At 55.8% G+C, this 15,774-nt stretch overlaps 1 protein-coding gene across 3 annotated transcripts in view; it reads right to left on the reverse strand.

Moving 5' to 3' along the window:
• Positions 1 to 15,774, reverse strand: part of MYOM2 (myomesin 2) — a 74,595-nt gene that overhangs the window by 25,622 nt on the left and 33,199 nt on the right. For all 3 annotated transcript variants that reach the window (XM_078445223.2, XM_078445224.2, XM_078445225.2), the window contains 10 exons: positions 12,694 to 12,821; positions 9,133 to 9,316; positions 7,734 to 7,908; positions 6,087 to 6,208; positions 5,039 to 5,226; positions 3,311 to 3,437; positions 2,713 to 2,891; positions 1,586 to 1,700; positions 484 to 640; positions 295 to 401 (listed from right to left, as the gene is read on the reverse strand). In XM_078445223.2, the coding sequence (XP_078301349.2) occupies positions 295 to 401; positions 484 to 640; positions 1,586 to 1,700; positions 2,713 to 2,891; positions 3,311 to 3,437; positions 5,039 to 5,226; positions 6,087 to 6,208; positions 7,734 to 7,908; positions 9,133 to 9,316; positions 12,694 to 12,821 (1,482 nt within the window). The remainder of the gene's footprint in view (positions 1 to 294; positions 402 to 483; positions 641 to 1,585; positions 1,701 to 2,712; positions 2,892 to 3,310; positions 3,438 to 5,038; positions 5,227 to 6,086; positions 6,209 to 7,733; positions 7,909 to 9,132; positions 9,317 to 12,693; positions 12,822 to 15,774) is intronic.

Here is a 15,774-nt window from a genome sequence, read left to right on the forward strand (position 1 = left end):
TCCCCTGCTCACTCCCTCTGTCTCTCTCTCGAAATAAATAAATAAACTTGAGAAGAAAAAGCACAAGGGGAAGCTATAAAGGCAGCAGGTCCTGGGCCGGTGATTTACATGGCGGACGGACTACAAGCTCCAGAGTCTCCTCAGTCCCACAGTAGGTTTGCTTCTGTAAATGTCCCGCACCCCAGCCTCCCCCCGGCACACGCCCTTTCCCTAAGTGAGTCCTTCCTGTGTTGCCGTCAATCTTTCCAAGCGTCACACGCCGAACCAGGCGAGCCCACGTCACGTGGACCTTACCTTCTTCATCCAACACAAAACTGGAGGACACTCCGTCGGTGTCGCTTACGGACACGGAGTACGTTCCTAAATCCTCTTTATCCGGCTTTTTGAAGTACAGCTTCGAGCTGAAAGGGAAGAAGCATAGGAAACGTTACCGTTTGTGACGGTCCCCCGGAGTCCCAGCGACCAGCTCCAAAGCGGACTTACTGGTCTCCCACCGTCTCGATCCTGAACTTCCCGTCGTCTCCAACCTCCTCGTAGGCTTTGCACCAAGTGAACTGGGAGGCGTCTGTCATTTCTTGGCAGTCAAAGCTCAGGTAGATGTTTCCTTCCTCGTCCACACCCGCACTGATCTCCTTCGTGCCTGAAGGGCGAGGACACAACTAGACGCCTTAGGATTCTTTTTTTGGAGGGGTGGCTCCTTTTACCCCGACTCATCAGGTTGCTCTCCACGGTCACCGAGGACGCTGAGTCGGACCCGTCGGAGGGCAAACCACGCGGGAGCAGAGGGCAGAGCGCGCTGGGCGTTCCGTCCATCCCCCTCTCTGCGTCCAGTCCCGCCGTGGAGAGCGTGTCGGCCAGGAAGACCCTTCCTCTCTCAGATCTGGCCCCTCACCCCTGCTAGGGGCCCAGGCAGCCGTGGGCACACACGGGCCCCCCTCTCTGCTCTCCTTCCCTGAGGGGCAGTGGGGGGGGGGGGACTTCTGGCTACTCTGGGAGCAGGTGGACACCCGGCCCATCGCAGGCCAGTCCGAGTCGGCCCCTCGGGAACCAGGGACACGTCAGTCTGGGCAGGTACGAATAGATCACCGGTTTCCGAGAAGACAGAGAGGCACGGAACGCCGGGTGGCAGAAGGAAATGAAGCCAGCCGCAGGGAGGGGAACCGCCGACCCCCCTGGCTGCGGCTCGAGCACACTCCTTCCCCACGTGCCCTGTGCACCGACCTCGTCCTCAGAGGCCACCTCCACGGGGCTTTGGCTACTTGGAACCACGAGCAGTACCAACGGCTTCGTGAGCTCCTGGTCCAGAGGCAGCAGTGAAACGAAGACCACCGTCATCCCCGCCGGTTGCGGTCCTCCTCCACGTAAAGCTGCCACTGACTCTGCCACGTGGCCTGGGGCACCCCACCCTGACCCGAGGGTCTGCCAGGGCACGGGGCTGGCTGGACACACGCGCTCCTGTCTGCCGCTCAGCTGCTCCAGCATTGCGACAGGACCCAGCCGTCGCGCGCTCCCACAGACACAGAGCGCGCGCCCCTCCTCCCGCAGCCCGGCCACCGCCTCGCGTCGCTACGCGCCCCAGTCTCACCTGGTCTGGCCTCCACCAGCACCGGCTCAGACGTGTCCGACGGCCTTCCCACCCCACTGGCGTTCACGGCCCGGACCCTGAAGACATAGGTCTTACCCTGGTGCAGGTTACAGACCTTGGGAAGACAGAGAAAATACCCCACGTCAGTCGACAAATGACACAGACTTTATACTTTTCACATTTTACCGTGAACCTGCTTTTTAAAAAAGCAATTCATTTTCCAGCTAGAACGGCTGCACGCAAGGATCAAGGAAGGCCAGAGGTGAGACAGGCTGAGGATCACTCCCAGCCTTACTTTGCAAGAGCAAACACTCACTCTTCAATGTTGCTACGTTGTTTCTTTTTTCTCTGCATGTTTCAAAGCAGAATTAAAATCACACCTCCAGTTTGCAACCTGAGGTTCATACTTAACACGATTCTATGGGACGAAATATTATTTTCACGGTGAGGGCTAACTGCTCAAGATATCCCATCATTTGGAGGCATGAAGATTAAATCATTTTCCTTTCGCACATACGGAGGTAATGTGTACCGCAATCCACACTGGTAAGTAAAGTATACCTAAGTCATTTGTTTTGCTAGATCCTTAGAAGCTGATCGGTTCATTCAGAAGAACCCGATCTTGTTTTACACTGTCGGCTTGCTTCCCAGAGGCCGATGCCGATTTACGTGTCTGAAGGTGCAGCCGGGGACACAACTCAGGTGTGGTCTTTACGTACAGGCGTGTACGTGCCACGCCACGGAGACCCCGGTCAAGCGACGAAAACCCCTGGGTGAGGGCAGCTGGGGAACAAACCAGCCAGGTGGCCTCCTGCTCCAAAGACCAGGGTCACAACTGCCCCCAGTGACGGGCAAACCGTAGGTGCTAAAAATAGAAACATGTGGAGCAGGAACAGTGCAATCTTGTTAAATGTACTAAAGCTGTGCGTGTCTCGGGCAGAGTCTGTGACCGATCCTGAATTATTCGGACGAACTCCAAGGCCTGGAGCGCAAAAAACCAGTAGTGGAGACCGTGCACGGTGGCACCGAGCTATGCGGGCGGCCGCCTGGTGGCTCGGAGCCCGTCCACAGCGGGACCAAAGTCACCCTCCCCGCGAGGCAGCGAGCGAGCGGAGGAACACGGTCACCTTTAAGTAACGGTTGGCGGTTGCTGCCTCGTTCACGGTGCTCCATTCTCCAGAATCTTCCTCCTTATAGTCCACAAAATACCCAGAAATGGGGCTGTTGCCCGTGTACATGGGCGCCTTCCAGAGCATGACCAGCGACGTGTCCCTGACCTCACAGAACGTCAGATCATAGGCAGGACCTGCAAAGTGGAACATACCCCATGCCCATGCACGCACACGCCGGCCACACAGCACAGCCGCCGCCCTGGGGAAACACTACTTTTTCACACCATGGTCATCGCTAATCTGCCTACTGAATGTCTCTATCGGCGTTTGTCCGAGAACGTCCGGGAGGAGCGTGGAGGGGGGAGTGGGGGCGTCCGGCCGGCCCCACAGCCGTGCATGGGGCACGGGGAGCACTGCGGCCACCCTCGCGATGGCTCGTGAGCCCACATCGCTGCTCAGGACCAGCAGCCTGTCTCACAGACAGAGCAGGTGCACGCAGGTGGGGCACACGTGTTACCCACCCCCACGCAGGAAACCTGTCCGCCGCAGCGCCCGCCCCCTGGCCAGCCCCATGCATGCGCAGGGCACTCGGGGCCCCAGAGGGGACTCGTACCAGGCTCAGGCATGGTCCACGCCTCACACTTGAAGAGCTCGCTGGGGTCCGACGACTGCCCAATCCCCGCCAGGTTGACGGCCGCGATTTTGAACTCATAGAGTGAGCCTTCTGTCAAGCCATCCACCTACGCGGATTATTCAAGTTAACGCATGAAATAAGCGTTGTGTTGCACTCCGTTCATGACTGACTCACGAATGAACCCTGAGGGAAGGTCCACGTCGGTAAACTGTGCAGTGAGGTCAGGGAGGGCTGCGGATGCCCCTGCCGCATGTGGCCGCTCCAGGGGACCTCACCTGCTTTGCCCTGTTCCTTCCTTGCATAACCTCGCCTACAGGGGCGGCGTGATGACCCCCCCCCCCCCACACCGGCAGATAGGGCTCTGAGGGCTTGAAGACACGAAGGCACAGAGGCAAGTGAACAGTAGAGCAGAGGGGCCCGCCCTCAAGCCCCCGTCCCTTCTGTGAACGCCGGCACATTGGCCGCCACAGGCTGGGGACCCGAGGCCTCCCTGCCAGACCAGGTCCTCACTCTGTGACACCGCGCAATCCATCACCGTCCCCAGCACACCGGCTGGAGGCCCTTCGGTTGGGACCTCAGCCACACGAGGGTCTGTACCCAAACGTGAGGGAAGGCCTTGACCAGGACCCTTAGCGCTGCCTGGCAGTTTCCAGACAATACTGTCTCTAAAAACAGATGACCTGCAAAGCGAGTGCGTTTCAAGTTCAACGGCCTCGGGCACCTGGGTGGCTCAGTCGGTGAAGCGGCCGACTTCAGCTCAGGTCACCACCTTGCGGTCCGTGAGTTCGAGCCCCATGTCGGGCTCTGTGATGCCAGCTCAGAGCCTGGAGCCTGCCTCGGATTCTGGGTCTCTGTCTCTCTCTGCCCCCACCCGCCTGCTCATTATTGTCTCTCTCTCTCTCTCTCTCTCTCCCTCTCTCTCTCTCTCTCAAAGGTAAATAAACAGTAAAAAAAATTTTTTAAGTAAATGCTTTTCTCATACACACGTGAACACACATGCACACACATGTGTGCACTCATACCCATTCATAAATACACGTACACATTCATATGCTCACGTGCACACACAGGCACATGTGTGCATGCTCACGTGTTTGCACTGTGCACACACGTTCACACACACAAGCCTGTGACCTACACTGTGCGAACGAGGAGTGGGAATGTCAGAGGTCAGAAGAGAAAGCCCACGGGCTGCTGAGGGTTTGTGTCTGGATTCGGTCCCGGATCTTCCTTCCTCCAAACCCACGTCCTTCCCACTCTCTCCGCTCGGACAGAACAGGCGTTTGGACAAGTGACTCCCTCGGGGGCGGGCATGCAGCCTTGCTCAGGAAAACCGCGACAAAGAAGCCGGGGCGGGGGGGGGGGGGGAGGGGCAGGGGGACTCCCTGACTGACACCTGCTGGGCGCAAACCTCACATCCCCGCGGCCGCTCGCTGCGACAAGCTCGGGGCCTGGAGCCGGCCGCGGCGGTGTCCCTAACCGCCCCCTCCCCCGCCCGCCCCCTTGCCTCTGCACCTGCTCCTGCTTCACAGGACAAAATGCTTCCTAAGGCCCAGTTCTAGAGATACAGGATCCCAGGAGACTGCGAACTTTTCTTAACCCGCTTTTGCTTCCGTGTCACGTGATCTAGTGTCTGAGTCGCTGAAGGAAGGACTCTGCCCGGGACGCGAAAGCAGAGCGGAGACCCGTGAACCCGGAAGAACCAACCGTCAGGATCCTCTCCTTCACAGGCGAAGAGTTGACCTCATGCCAGTTCTTATGCTGAGCCTCACGCTTGTCTATGTAGTAACCCAGGATGGGGGCCCCGCCGCTGAACCTGGGCACCTTCCAGCCCAGCGTCATGGAGTGGCCGTCGCAGTTCAGAAGCGTGACCCCGTACGGATGCGAGGGGACAGCTGCAGGGACACAGGGCGGAAGGGTTACCCCAGAGTCGGCCTGGGCACCCCCTGCCCCGCGGGGCGGCTCCTGCACTGGGGTAAGGGCGGGCAGGCAGCAGTTGGGGGGGTGGCGCCCAGACTCGACCCATCTTTGTGTGTTTTCATCTCTTCCTTTGAAGAGAGGACGCGTCCGTCGTATGTATTTATTGCTATTTCTAAACACATCCCCCAATAAATAACACAGGCACACAGATATCTTCCAATATTTCAATAATACAAGGGCGATAAATTATTGAAATCTGACCCAGATGGCTGAAATATGAGATTCCTCCCCCTCCTCTGGGGAAAGCCTCGAGGAGCCGTCTCATCACATCCATGAACGACACCTGTGCCCCCCGTGACCAGAGATGATGAACCTTATAGACGCCAGAATCACTCAAGTGAGCACGAATTTGTATTTCCCTTCTGAACCCATTTGGAAATGGACCATCTTTTCCTACCGGGTTGAAGAGGGACACGTCTCTGCTCCCCCACCCCCAACTCTGGGTGACCTACGCCCAGCCGTCCTCTGTCACCTGAGACACAGGTGACCCGGGAAAGATCCGTTCTCATCACAGAATAAAAATGTAGATGATTGCTTTTCGTTTAGTAGAAAGGACTCGAAGAGGAAAATGGTAACGTTTGGAAGTCCTTCCCGGGAAAAACTGACAGATTAGAATAGTGACCTTAAAACGAAAGAATAACTGATTTTTTTCTTTTTTTTTTTTTTTTTTTTTTTCTCTATTTCCCACCTAAGTGTTATCGGACCCGACATTCCTCGGAAATTCCGTAACACTGTGTATCGTCAGAAATCGTAAGTGAGCCCGCGGGTTACTCACTGAGAGCGGCCTGGACCTTGATGACGTCCGACTCCTGAGAGTTTTCACTTGTGCCGACGGCATTCACCGCCTTCACCCGGAACACGTACTGCTCACCGGTGGTCAGGCCGTGCACCACGAACCTGAGGGAGACACCAGTCAGGGGAGCGACTACGTGGCTGAACCGTTTTTCTCTCTCCCGCAGCACGAGTACAAATCGTGGGGGACACGCCAACGTTTTGTTGAGTTTTGTTGACACGCCAACGTTACTCTGAGTCAACTTGTGTGCGCATGGCATACATGGGTTCACGCTGGCAGTTTTAGCTTTCTGATGCAAACCAGCACGCGGGGTCAGGAAGGAAGGCGGCGTGACGCCTCGCTACGCCAGGAGCTGGAGGGGCACAGGTCTGGGGGAACGGAAAGCAAGCCCCTCAGATCCTAAGCGCCCCTCTTCCTCTGTGTCGCCCACGTGCCCTGCACCCCCCCTCCCCTTCGCTTCCCCAGTTACCAGGTTCTGTCTGAATCACACGTCTATCACGAAACAGCATTCAAGTCCTCATCTAAAAGAACCCACGTGTGGAAGGCTTAGAAGCAGAAGCGTTCCGGACACGGAAGGGAGGCTCGAACACCGGCCTCCACACTCAACAGATTTGGGCCCCTAGTCACGTGCCTCCCCCTTGGTGAGGCTGCTAGCCCATCTGTGCAATGGGACATCGGCCCCTTCCTCCAGCACCCCTGGCAAGTGTCACCCGGGAAACGGCACGGGAGGATCTGGGTCGCCCCGCACAGGCCGGCGCTCTGCCCGGTCCGCGTAAGCGGTCACCGCTGGCCTCACCGGGCCTGTGAACGTGGTGTGACCTTCTACAAAACTCCGGCCTGAGAATGCTATTTTCACTTCTTTGTTCTGAGATCTCTTTCTGCATTTGCCGCCCATGAACTCTAAATAACATCTAACCAATGCTCTCAGTCGCATCTCTTCTTTCGCAGCCACGGCCTTTTCCAATTTATTACTTTCTTAAGAAGACTGAAACGGGAAAGATGGCTGAGCCATCACTGACCGCCCGTCCATGGTGCAGAGCCAGACAGCTGCCTCTGTTTTCTGGAGAAGCACATCCTGGAGAGGGCCTAACAGGGTCTGACATTCTGCACCCTTGGCAGGAAAGGGGAGTGCATCGATGCCGGAGTGAAGACGCTCCCTCCCACGGCAGGAGGGGCCCAGGTCCCCTGCACCAGAGATGGGACGTCCCCCGGCTTTGTCTCAATCGGTGGTAGAGTGCGGGCTCTCACTTACGCGAATGAAGCAATTTTAAAAGTTCAAAAAATCAACACAGAAAAATAAAACACCTCTCAGGTCGCGGTTGTGACTGTAACTTTCCCGCTGGAAGGGAAGCCTTAACTGCTCCCGTGTCGGGAGAGTCAAGGTTCTGGAGCCTCCTCTGTCATGAACACACTAATCGTTTCAGGCACGAGCCTGGGGACCCGAGCAGCCTGTCAGCTCTGGAGTCCTGCGCCCCTTACGTGGGCATAAGAAACAGACCTTTGTGTAGAGGCTCACGGGCGTGGGCGCCACGGCGTGGACCGCTCTGAGCCTGAGCGGCTCCTGTCTGGTTTTGCGTCTCCTATTCTGTCCCCTCACACGGCAGTTCTGGGACCCCCACAGGGCCACACCTGTTGTAGCCAATGGGCTTGTGATTGCACGGCTCCCAGACGTTGGACCCCGCCACGGAGCAGTCTACGTAGTAGCCGAGGAGATCGTCTTCCTGCTTGGGTCTGTCCCACCGCACAACCACCGACGTCTTCGTGTTCCGCGACGCCAGCACCCGGCCAGGGGCAGAAGGCACGGCTGTGCAGGGGAGACACGGTGACAGACGGGACACGGTATCAGAGTTTTGGAAGCTGTACCACAGACCCTCGAGCCCTTGTGTCCACAGGGAAGGACGACCTGAAATCTGCACATGGAGGGAAGTGGAGGGCAGGCTGCCACCCGGGGAGCCAGAAGGTGCCGGACCTTCCTCCGTCCTCCCAAGTCCTACCTGATTCACAAAGGAATTACAACCACCGAATCTCCCATACCCCCACCAGAAAAGTTGAAAATCATGTTCAGGGGCGCCTGGGGGGCTTAACCGGTTGAGTGTCCAACTCTTGGTTTCAGCTCAGGTCATGATCTCACAGTTCATGAGACTGAGCCCCACATCAGGCTTTGTGCTGACAGCGCTGAGCCTGCTTGGGATTCTCTGTTTCCCTCTCTGCCCCTCCCTGCTGGTTCTCATTCTCTCTCTCTCTCTCTCAATAAATAAAACTTAAAAAAATAAAAAATAAATAAAAAGCATATTCTGATGACACACACACTTTGGCTAACAGGGTAGCTAACAATTTCCAGAGGGTGAAATGACTGATTTTAAGAAAATAAGACACATTTCTATCAGATTGATCAGAAACTTGACGGGATTCCAAATCTAATCGTGATTAGACCATAATTTTTTCTCACTGGTGCAATTCAGAATTTCTGTAACTCTTACTTGACATATTCCAAGAGGGAACTTGAAGCCATACGGGCAAGGAGTTCCGGTGTGTTCAGGGTTTTTAAAAAGGTGGCCAGTGCCTAAAAATATTTCTAACCCATTTATTAGTTCGATGAAGATAAGATGGAGGGACACCTGGGCAGCTCAGTCGGTTAAGCATCCAACTCTTGACTTTGGCTCAGGTCATGATCTCATAGTTTAGGAGTTCGAGCCCCAAATCGGGCTCTGCGCTGACAGCACAGAGCCTGCTTGGGATTCTCTCTTTCCCTCTCTCTCTGCCCCTCCCCTGCTCACAAGCTCTCTTTCAGTCTCTCAAAATAAATAAGTAAACTTAAAATAAGACAGAACTTTGGAGAAATGTTGAGTACCAACCAACACAGGGCAAAGAGATCTCTGTCTCCTGTAAAATGAAATTTTAAGACAGCTTGAATTTTAACTCCCATACAACATGAATTGTCTTTTTCAACACAACATGATGGCCTCTGATGTCAGTGACTCAGGGCCTGTCCCCAGCTGTGGTCACTCACGGACATGACCGTACTCACCAATCATATCCTGGGCCTGAATGGGGGCAGTGATCTCCGATGGTTCGCTCAGGCCATGTTTGTTGGCTGACAAAACCCGGAACACGTATGGCTTCCCTTCAGCAAGGTCAAAGACGGCGTAGCGAGGGGACCGCACGGCTGTCTGGGCGTTGACCCGCTGCCAGCTCCCGCTCCCGACCACCGACTGTGAAGAGACATGGGATTCGCCAAAGGAAGCCAAGAACGGCCCAAACACGTGCTGAAGGAACCATTCTGCTTTAGCTAGCCAAACTAATCTCTAGGGACGTCCGGGGGTAGGGCGCATCCTGGGCCATCAGTAAACCTTTCCTGAATCACGCGAAAAGGGAATTCAACTGGGAAAAGTAGGTAAGAAATTACCCCAAGTTGGAAATGCTCAGCAGTAAAAAGTTTTACGTGAAAGCAAATAAACTTCAAGGAATTAACACATAGGTTGTAGTTTTAGTAAAGTGGAATGAACTGTAAAGAATGAAAGATAAGATATTCATAAAATTCTATCGTAACTCGACTGGTCACATTTCAATTTAAAATGTACAGTATTTTGCGACTATTATCGTAGTAACAGCAATCTACCTAACCAGCAGCAACGTAAGACGCGCTATGATACATCCGCACATTGGAGAACGTAGTCACTCAGGCTGCCTTATAAAGATCCTCAATCAGAGGAGAGCGACTGTTTTGCTAAATGTAACACAGGATGCCAACTGTACCGATGACATATAAAGTATACAAAAGACTATAGAGAAAAAGACTCTTAATATATGTATCATACATTCATCGTGACTATTTCAGGGGTGCCCGGGGGGCTCTGTCAATTAAGTGTCCAACTTCGGCTCAGGTCATGATCTCGTGGTCTATGAGTCCGAGCCCTGTCTCAGGCTCTGTGCTGACAGCTCAGAGCCTGGAGCCTGCATCGGATTCTGTGTCTCCCTCTCTGCCCTTCCCCACTCACTCTCTCCCTCCTTCTCTCCCTCTCTCTCTCTCTCTCTTTCTCAAAAATAAATACTTTTTAAAGCATAATGACTATTTCACATGATGGAGTTATCAGTGATTTTCATTTTATTCTATATAATGTCTCTGGATTTCCCAAACTTTCTATACTGCAGGTTTCGTTTTTATCATTTGATTTTCTCATCACTGATAATTATTTTTTTAAACTTCAGTTACAAGTTTGACTTGTTTCCTATAGAGAAAGATCCCCCTTCCTGAAGGGATCCTGAGGCAGCAAAAGCACGCGCACGGTGACCCTTGGAAAGGCTCCCAAGAACAGTGAAAGCGTTTCAAATGACCCCGGGCTTCTAGAAGTCAGAGTCACATTGAAAGCTGTCTCTCGTTTCAGCAGGAGCAAAGTCACCGTCTAGGGGCTGGTGCAGGCACCCGCAGTCGGAGGCCCCCACGCGCCCCCCGTCTGACACTCAGCTGGGGCCGAGCAGAGAGGAGGAGCCTCGGGTTGGAGGAATGACGACAGGGAGGAGGGAGGAAATACAAGGGGCTTACTGCCAAGCTTCTAGAAGCCCAAGAAAGGCTCGGGAGCCAGAGCTAAGTCGGGAGCTGCTCATCCTTCGGTGGAGGCTGGAAGGACGCGTGCAGGTCCCCGTGCCCGGAGCAGGGCCCCCAGGGCATGCGTCTGGAGCTTCACCTCAGGCAAACTAGCCACTGAAGCGGCCACTAGCCGCTGAACCATGGGCGTCACAAATGACCGGCCACTAGCCACTGAACCACGGGCGTCAACACGGAGGGAATGGGCTGGGAACCATGGGGATCAACACGGAGGGAACGGCCCGGAAGCCGTCCAGGAGCTACCCAGCAGAGGCGCAATCGCGCTGAAACTCCGCTCCAGGTGATGCGGCAGGCCATCCGCTGGGCGTCTGGGTGCTGGGCTCCCGCCCCCCACTCTTGGTGTCAGCATAAAGCGGGAAAGAGGAATCCGTATTCCTGCGCTTCCTTCCGGGCCTTGACAGGAATGAAGTCACCACAAGACCACTGCAGATGGGCTGGGGGCGGACCGCCCGCCAGGAGCCCACACTCAGCGTGGCCCAGCTCCGGCCCCTCCCGGGGGCCTCACGCTGCTCCCCAGGCCCCCGGCGCACGCCGCCGGGCCCTGAACACTTCGCCCTGCAGCACTGCAGGGTCAGCCGCCACGTAAGGCAGCCCCGCAGACCAGCGGTGAGGGCCACGGGGTCCGTCCACGCCCTGGAGGCTGAAATAGCACTCACTTCATTCCCGCGTCTGCTTCCTCTAGTTGTACCGTGCGCCGTTCCTGTGCCACACGCACCTGTTACTTGTTCTGTCCCGTGTGTGTGCCATAAACGGCACGCTCCCCCCCACACTGTGGCGTAAGTGGAGGGTCACAAAACCAGCCACGGGATCTGGACCACAGCGATTTTTCTCAGTATGGCCCACAGCCCACTAGCAGGTCACTGAGCCCGTGAAGGGGTCAAAAGCTGTGTCCAGCGCTACGGGACAGACCAAAGTCGGAGCGCATCATGGCATGCGGTAAGGATGTCGCGGTTTGGGAGTCGTTGGTTAGACATGTGCACGTGTGTGTGCGACTGTGTGTGCATGTGTGCAAGTGCATGCATGTGTGCACGTGTGGGCATGTGTGTGTATGAGTGTGTGCATGTGCATATGTGTGCATGTATGAGTGTGTGCGTGTGTGCATGTGTGTGACTGTGTGCACATGTGTGCAAGTGCATGCAGGTGTGCACGTGTGGGCATGTGTGTGCGTGTATGTGTGCGCATGTGCCCGTGTGCATGTATGAGTGTCTGCGCATGTGTGTCTGAGTGTGTGCATGTGTGTGCCTATGTGTGCTTGTGTACATGTATGAGTGTGTACGTGTGTGTGCATGTATGTGTGTTCGTGTGTGTGCAAATGTGTGCGTGTGTGCTTGTGCACATGTATGAGTGTGCGTGCATATGCGTATGGGTGTATGCATTTGTGCATGTGTGTGCACATTTATGAGTGTGTGCATACGTGTATGAGTGTGTGCTCACGTGTGTGCATGTTTGTATGAGTGTGCGCGCACGTGTGTGCATATGTGTGTGAGTGTGTATGGGTGTGTGCATGTGCATATGTCTGTGCATTTATGTGTGTGTGTGTGTGTGTGTGTGTGTGTGCACGTGTGCAGGGCTGCAACACACAGCTACTTCTCTCTGTGTCCAGACCTAGAGCCCTCCAGCCAAGAACCGGCTCTCCCACCAGCTGCAGTGTGAATCCCTGTACAAGACCGCCACCAAGTGGCCACGCGACCTCTGAACAAACGCAGACCAGCAGCAAACGACCCTCCTGCCCAGGTCTCACTCGTCCTCGAGACGTGGGAGCTAGACTGCGTCGGCAGGAAGAAAACCTACGGATCCCCCATTTCGGTGCCTTGGTGGGGGTGGGGCCGCTCGCTCACAGGAAGGCAGCAAACCCAGACCCAGGACGCAGTCCCCGGATTGCCACTCGCACGGCCGGGCTGGCCACGTACTCACAGCACAGCCGGCTCCCTCAGAGCGCAACCCACTGAACGGCACAATGTGAGGGTTTACAACACACGGTACCTTCTCGATGAAATACATCAGCGGCTCCTTGCCGCGGGGAGCAGGCGGGTCCCAGCTGAGGACCACATACGTCCTGCTGATCTCTGAGGCGTGCACGTTGGTGGGCGGCCCTGGGATCTGCACGTCGCCTGCAGGAGTGATGAACTCAGTTAGTGCTGGGTGTGCCCCAGGTCCCCCCGTTCGCCGGAGCCCATCGTGGGAGCGCGGTCCCCGGGGTACGTTCCCAGGCACCAAAGATCTGCCCTACCAGTGACGTCCTCTGCTTCGCTTCTATTTGGGGACGGTAAGCAAACTATTTTTCCCAGCCAAGTCTAATGCACTGCTTAAGATCACCTAATTAGTTTTGTTTCTGACATAAGCCAGCTCATTAAAAAAAAAAAAAAAGAACCTAATCCAAAAATCTTCCAGAGTTCCGCTGGAAGGGGAGGCAGGAAGATCCACCCGGAAGAAATAGAGGGCTTAACCACAGTGGAGCTTTCGAGGTGCCAGGAACCCGTGCAGAGGAGGTGCTCGCGGTCTGTGTTCCGCGATACGGAAGCCTTCCGGAAGGGGATTACCCTCGCTCTGCTGGTCCTCTGGGTTATTTTCCTCGTACTGCTCGCCCTCACAGCCCTGGATCTGTACACCGACCTTCTATAGCCCGTCGTTCTTCCCTCCCTAGGGGGGCCCGGGTTCACAAGCACTGGAACCTATACCCACAGGTTTAAAATCCTGGAGTGATATCAATAAGCCTCTTGCAAATAACTAGTTTGGAACATTTGTGATCGGAGGGGTCTGCTGTGCCTGGCTTGTGACACACCCCTTGCTTTAACACACGTGAAGGTGTCGGGGGCGTTATATCTGGAGAGAGCTTTTCATGAGATGTGGAGGTTTTCCAGACCCACAATCTCTGTAGCTGTGATACAAAATGTTATGAGCTTCCGATTAGATTAGCACATGATTAAACCGGTTTGAACGTCCCCAGGACACGTCTGAGCCCTTCTCCATATCCCATTGCGCCCTGGGGACTGTGCAGCCGGCAAGGAACTGAACCACCACATGGAGACGGGACAAACAAGACTGGGTCTGGTTTCCCAGGAGTCCTGTTACACATTTTACAGGCCACTCAGCACAGAAGGGTGTCGTGGCCTGATCTAGGAGCTTCCTGGCAAGGGGCTTGGATTCAAACAAGGACTCAGGGAGTCTCTCCAGGAAAGTGCCCAGTAAGGCCGGGTGGAGCGGGGCCCCCGGACACCCGACGGGACCCACGCACTGCGTCCCCTCCTGAAGAGATCCGGACACAGCCCTGACGGGAGAAGATACAGGAACCTCCCCCTCGGGGGACGCGTGCCGAGCCCCCAGGGCTGCAGCCTGGTTTATGCTTTATGCCCAAGGTGCCGCAGGACGTGGGAGGCAAGCCCAGGGAACAGAGGGCGGCAAGGCAGGTGGTGAAGGCAGTAAGGACGTGTGAGTGCCCGCTCACAGAGCTGCCGTCCACGTGCTTTCAGGTCTGAGCGTGTCACTGTCCTCAGACCCCGCACAGAGCCGCCAGGCCCAGAGAAAACGGAGCAGGAAGCATCTCGTCCGATGCTGGGGGAGAAGGAAGAGTCCCCGTTCGTGTCAGCAGGGGACCCCTGGCTGGGGCGAGATGCTTGGGTCCCAGAGCCTTTCGGCGTCAGGCCGACCCGCAGCGGCAGGAGCCTCGGGGATGTGCTGTTGGCGTCAGCCACGGACAGCAGAGGGGGGCCAGGGAGGGGGACAAGGAGAGGCCACGGGCAGAACCCACCTCTGTTACCCACACTCCCAACAGCCGAGAGGAGGGCGCAGAGAGAAGCAAACGAAAGCAAACGGAGAGGACAGAGAACTCCAAGTGCGTTACCAGGTTACCCTGGGGTGTCCCCGTGCCCGGGGCTGCGCATCTCTGGAGCCCACGGCGCTCCCGCATGACTGCAGGTCAGCAAGCTGGGACACTCTCCCAGGACCCGGCTCGCAGCGGTGGGACGGGGGCCCAGGCCCTGGTCTCCCGATCACAAATCCTGCACTTGGTTCTCTCCACCCCAGGAGACTGCAACCCCCACAGGCTGCCCAGACGTCCCCTCCAAGTCAGTGAAACCCGAGCTTCATCCCCGGGATGACAGAGCCCGAGAGACGGTGCACGTGTTCAGAGCACACGGTGCCTTCGCCCCGGACGCCGGGTGTGCAGTTAGCGGAAGGCAAGCCATCTGCCTGGGCTGCGAGGCCTGTGGGCCCTTCCCAGAACGGACTGTGTGCCTTGAGAGCGAGCAAGTCAGGAAAGGTTGGAAAGCTGAGCGACATTCAGAGAGGGGCACTGACCGTAATTAACACGTTTGCAAGGGGGGTGCCGGGGTGCCTTCTCTGACCCGCCTGCCCCAGACCTCGGACAATGTGCGGCCGCACCCCGGAGAGCTGGCGCCCGCTGGCTGGACTCCGGGAGTACCATGGCCCGTCTGAGCGTCTCAGCCCCTGGCCCGCGTGGCCAGACACAAACAGAGCCTCAGGAACACCGGCCACAGTCTGGATATAACACAGCCATGTTCAAGAGTGCATCACACAAAATGAAGGCACCTGCCTTCTTATAAGAAAGGAAGCATGAGAAGCATGAAAAGTGGGGTCTGTGACGTCACTCCAGTTGGAAATAAGATGCATTGCATCTGTAACTCCCATTTTATCAGCCGGAAAACAAAGTCTCTTACGTTGTGTTATTTCTTTGGCACTTAATAGCTGGCCGTTTACACCCAACACGTCCGTATCTATGTGTGAAAAGGCAGATGTTCTCTGCAGACGGGCACGGGTCCTGCCACGGGAAGGTTTATTATATTATTTCTTACTGCCATCGCTTTGCATGGTGACCTTCACGTAATGCAAATTTCACCAATAGGCGTGGGGAGCAGCCAACGCCTCCTCGTGTGGGGTAATTTTATGTGAATTCCTACACACCCACTCAGGTTGGCTCAGATGGTTCTCTCGTCACTTACCCCAGACGCGAACAAAAGAACTTCCTTTTCCTCGCGTCTGTCAAAAGCGCCTACGTTACCCAGGCTGGGGTGCTGCCGGAACCCCTCCTCCACTCTTAGCAGGACC

Source organism: Panthera onca, chromosome B1 (genome assembly GCF_046562875.1).
Source record: "Panthera onca isolate mPanOnc1 chromosome B1, mPanOnc1 haplotype 2, whole genome shotgun sequence".
In the NCBI taxonomy this organism is placed as follows: domain Eukaryota; kingdom Metazoa; phylum Chordata; class Mammalia; order Carnivora; family Felidae; genus Panthera; species Panthera onca.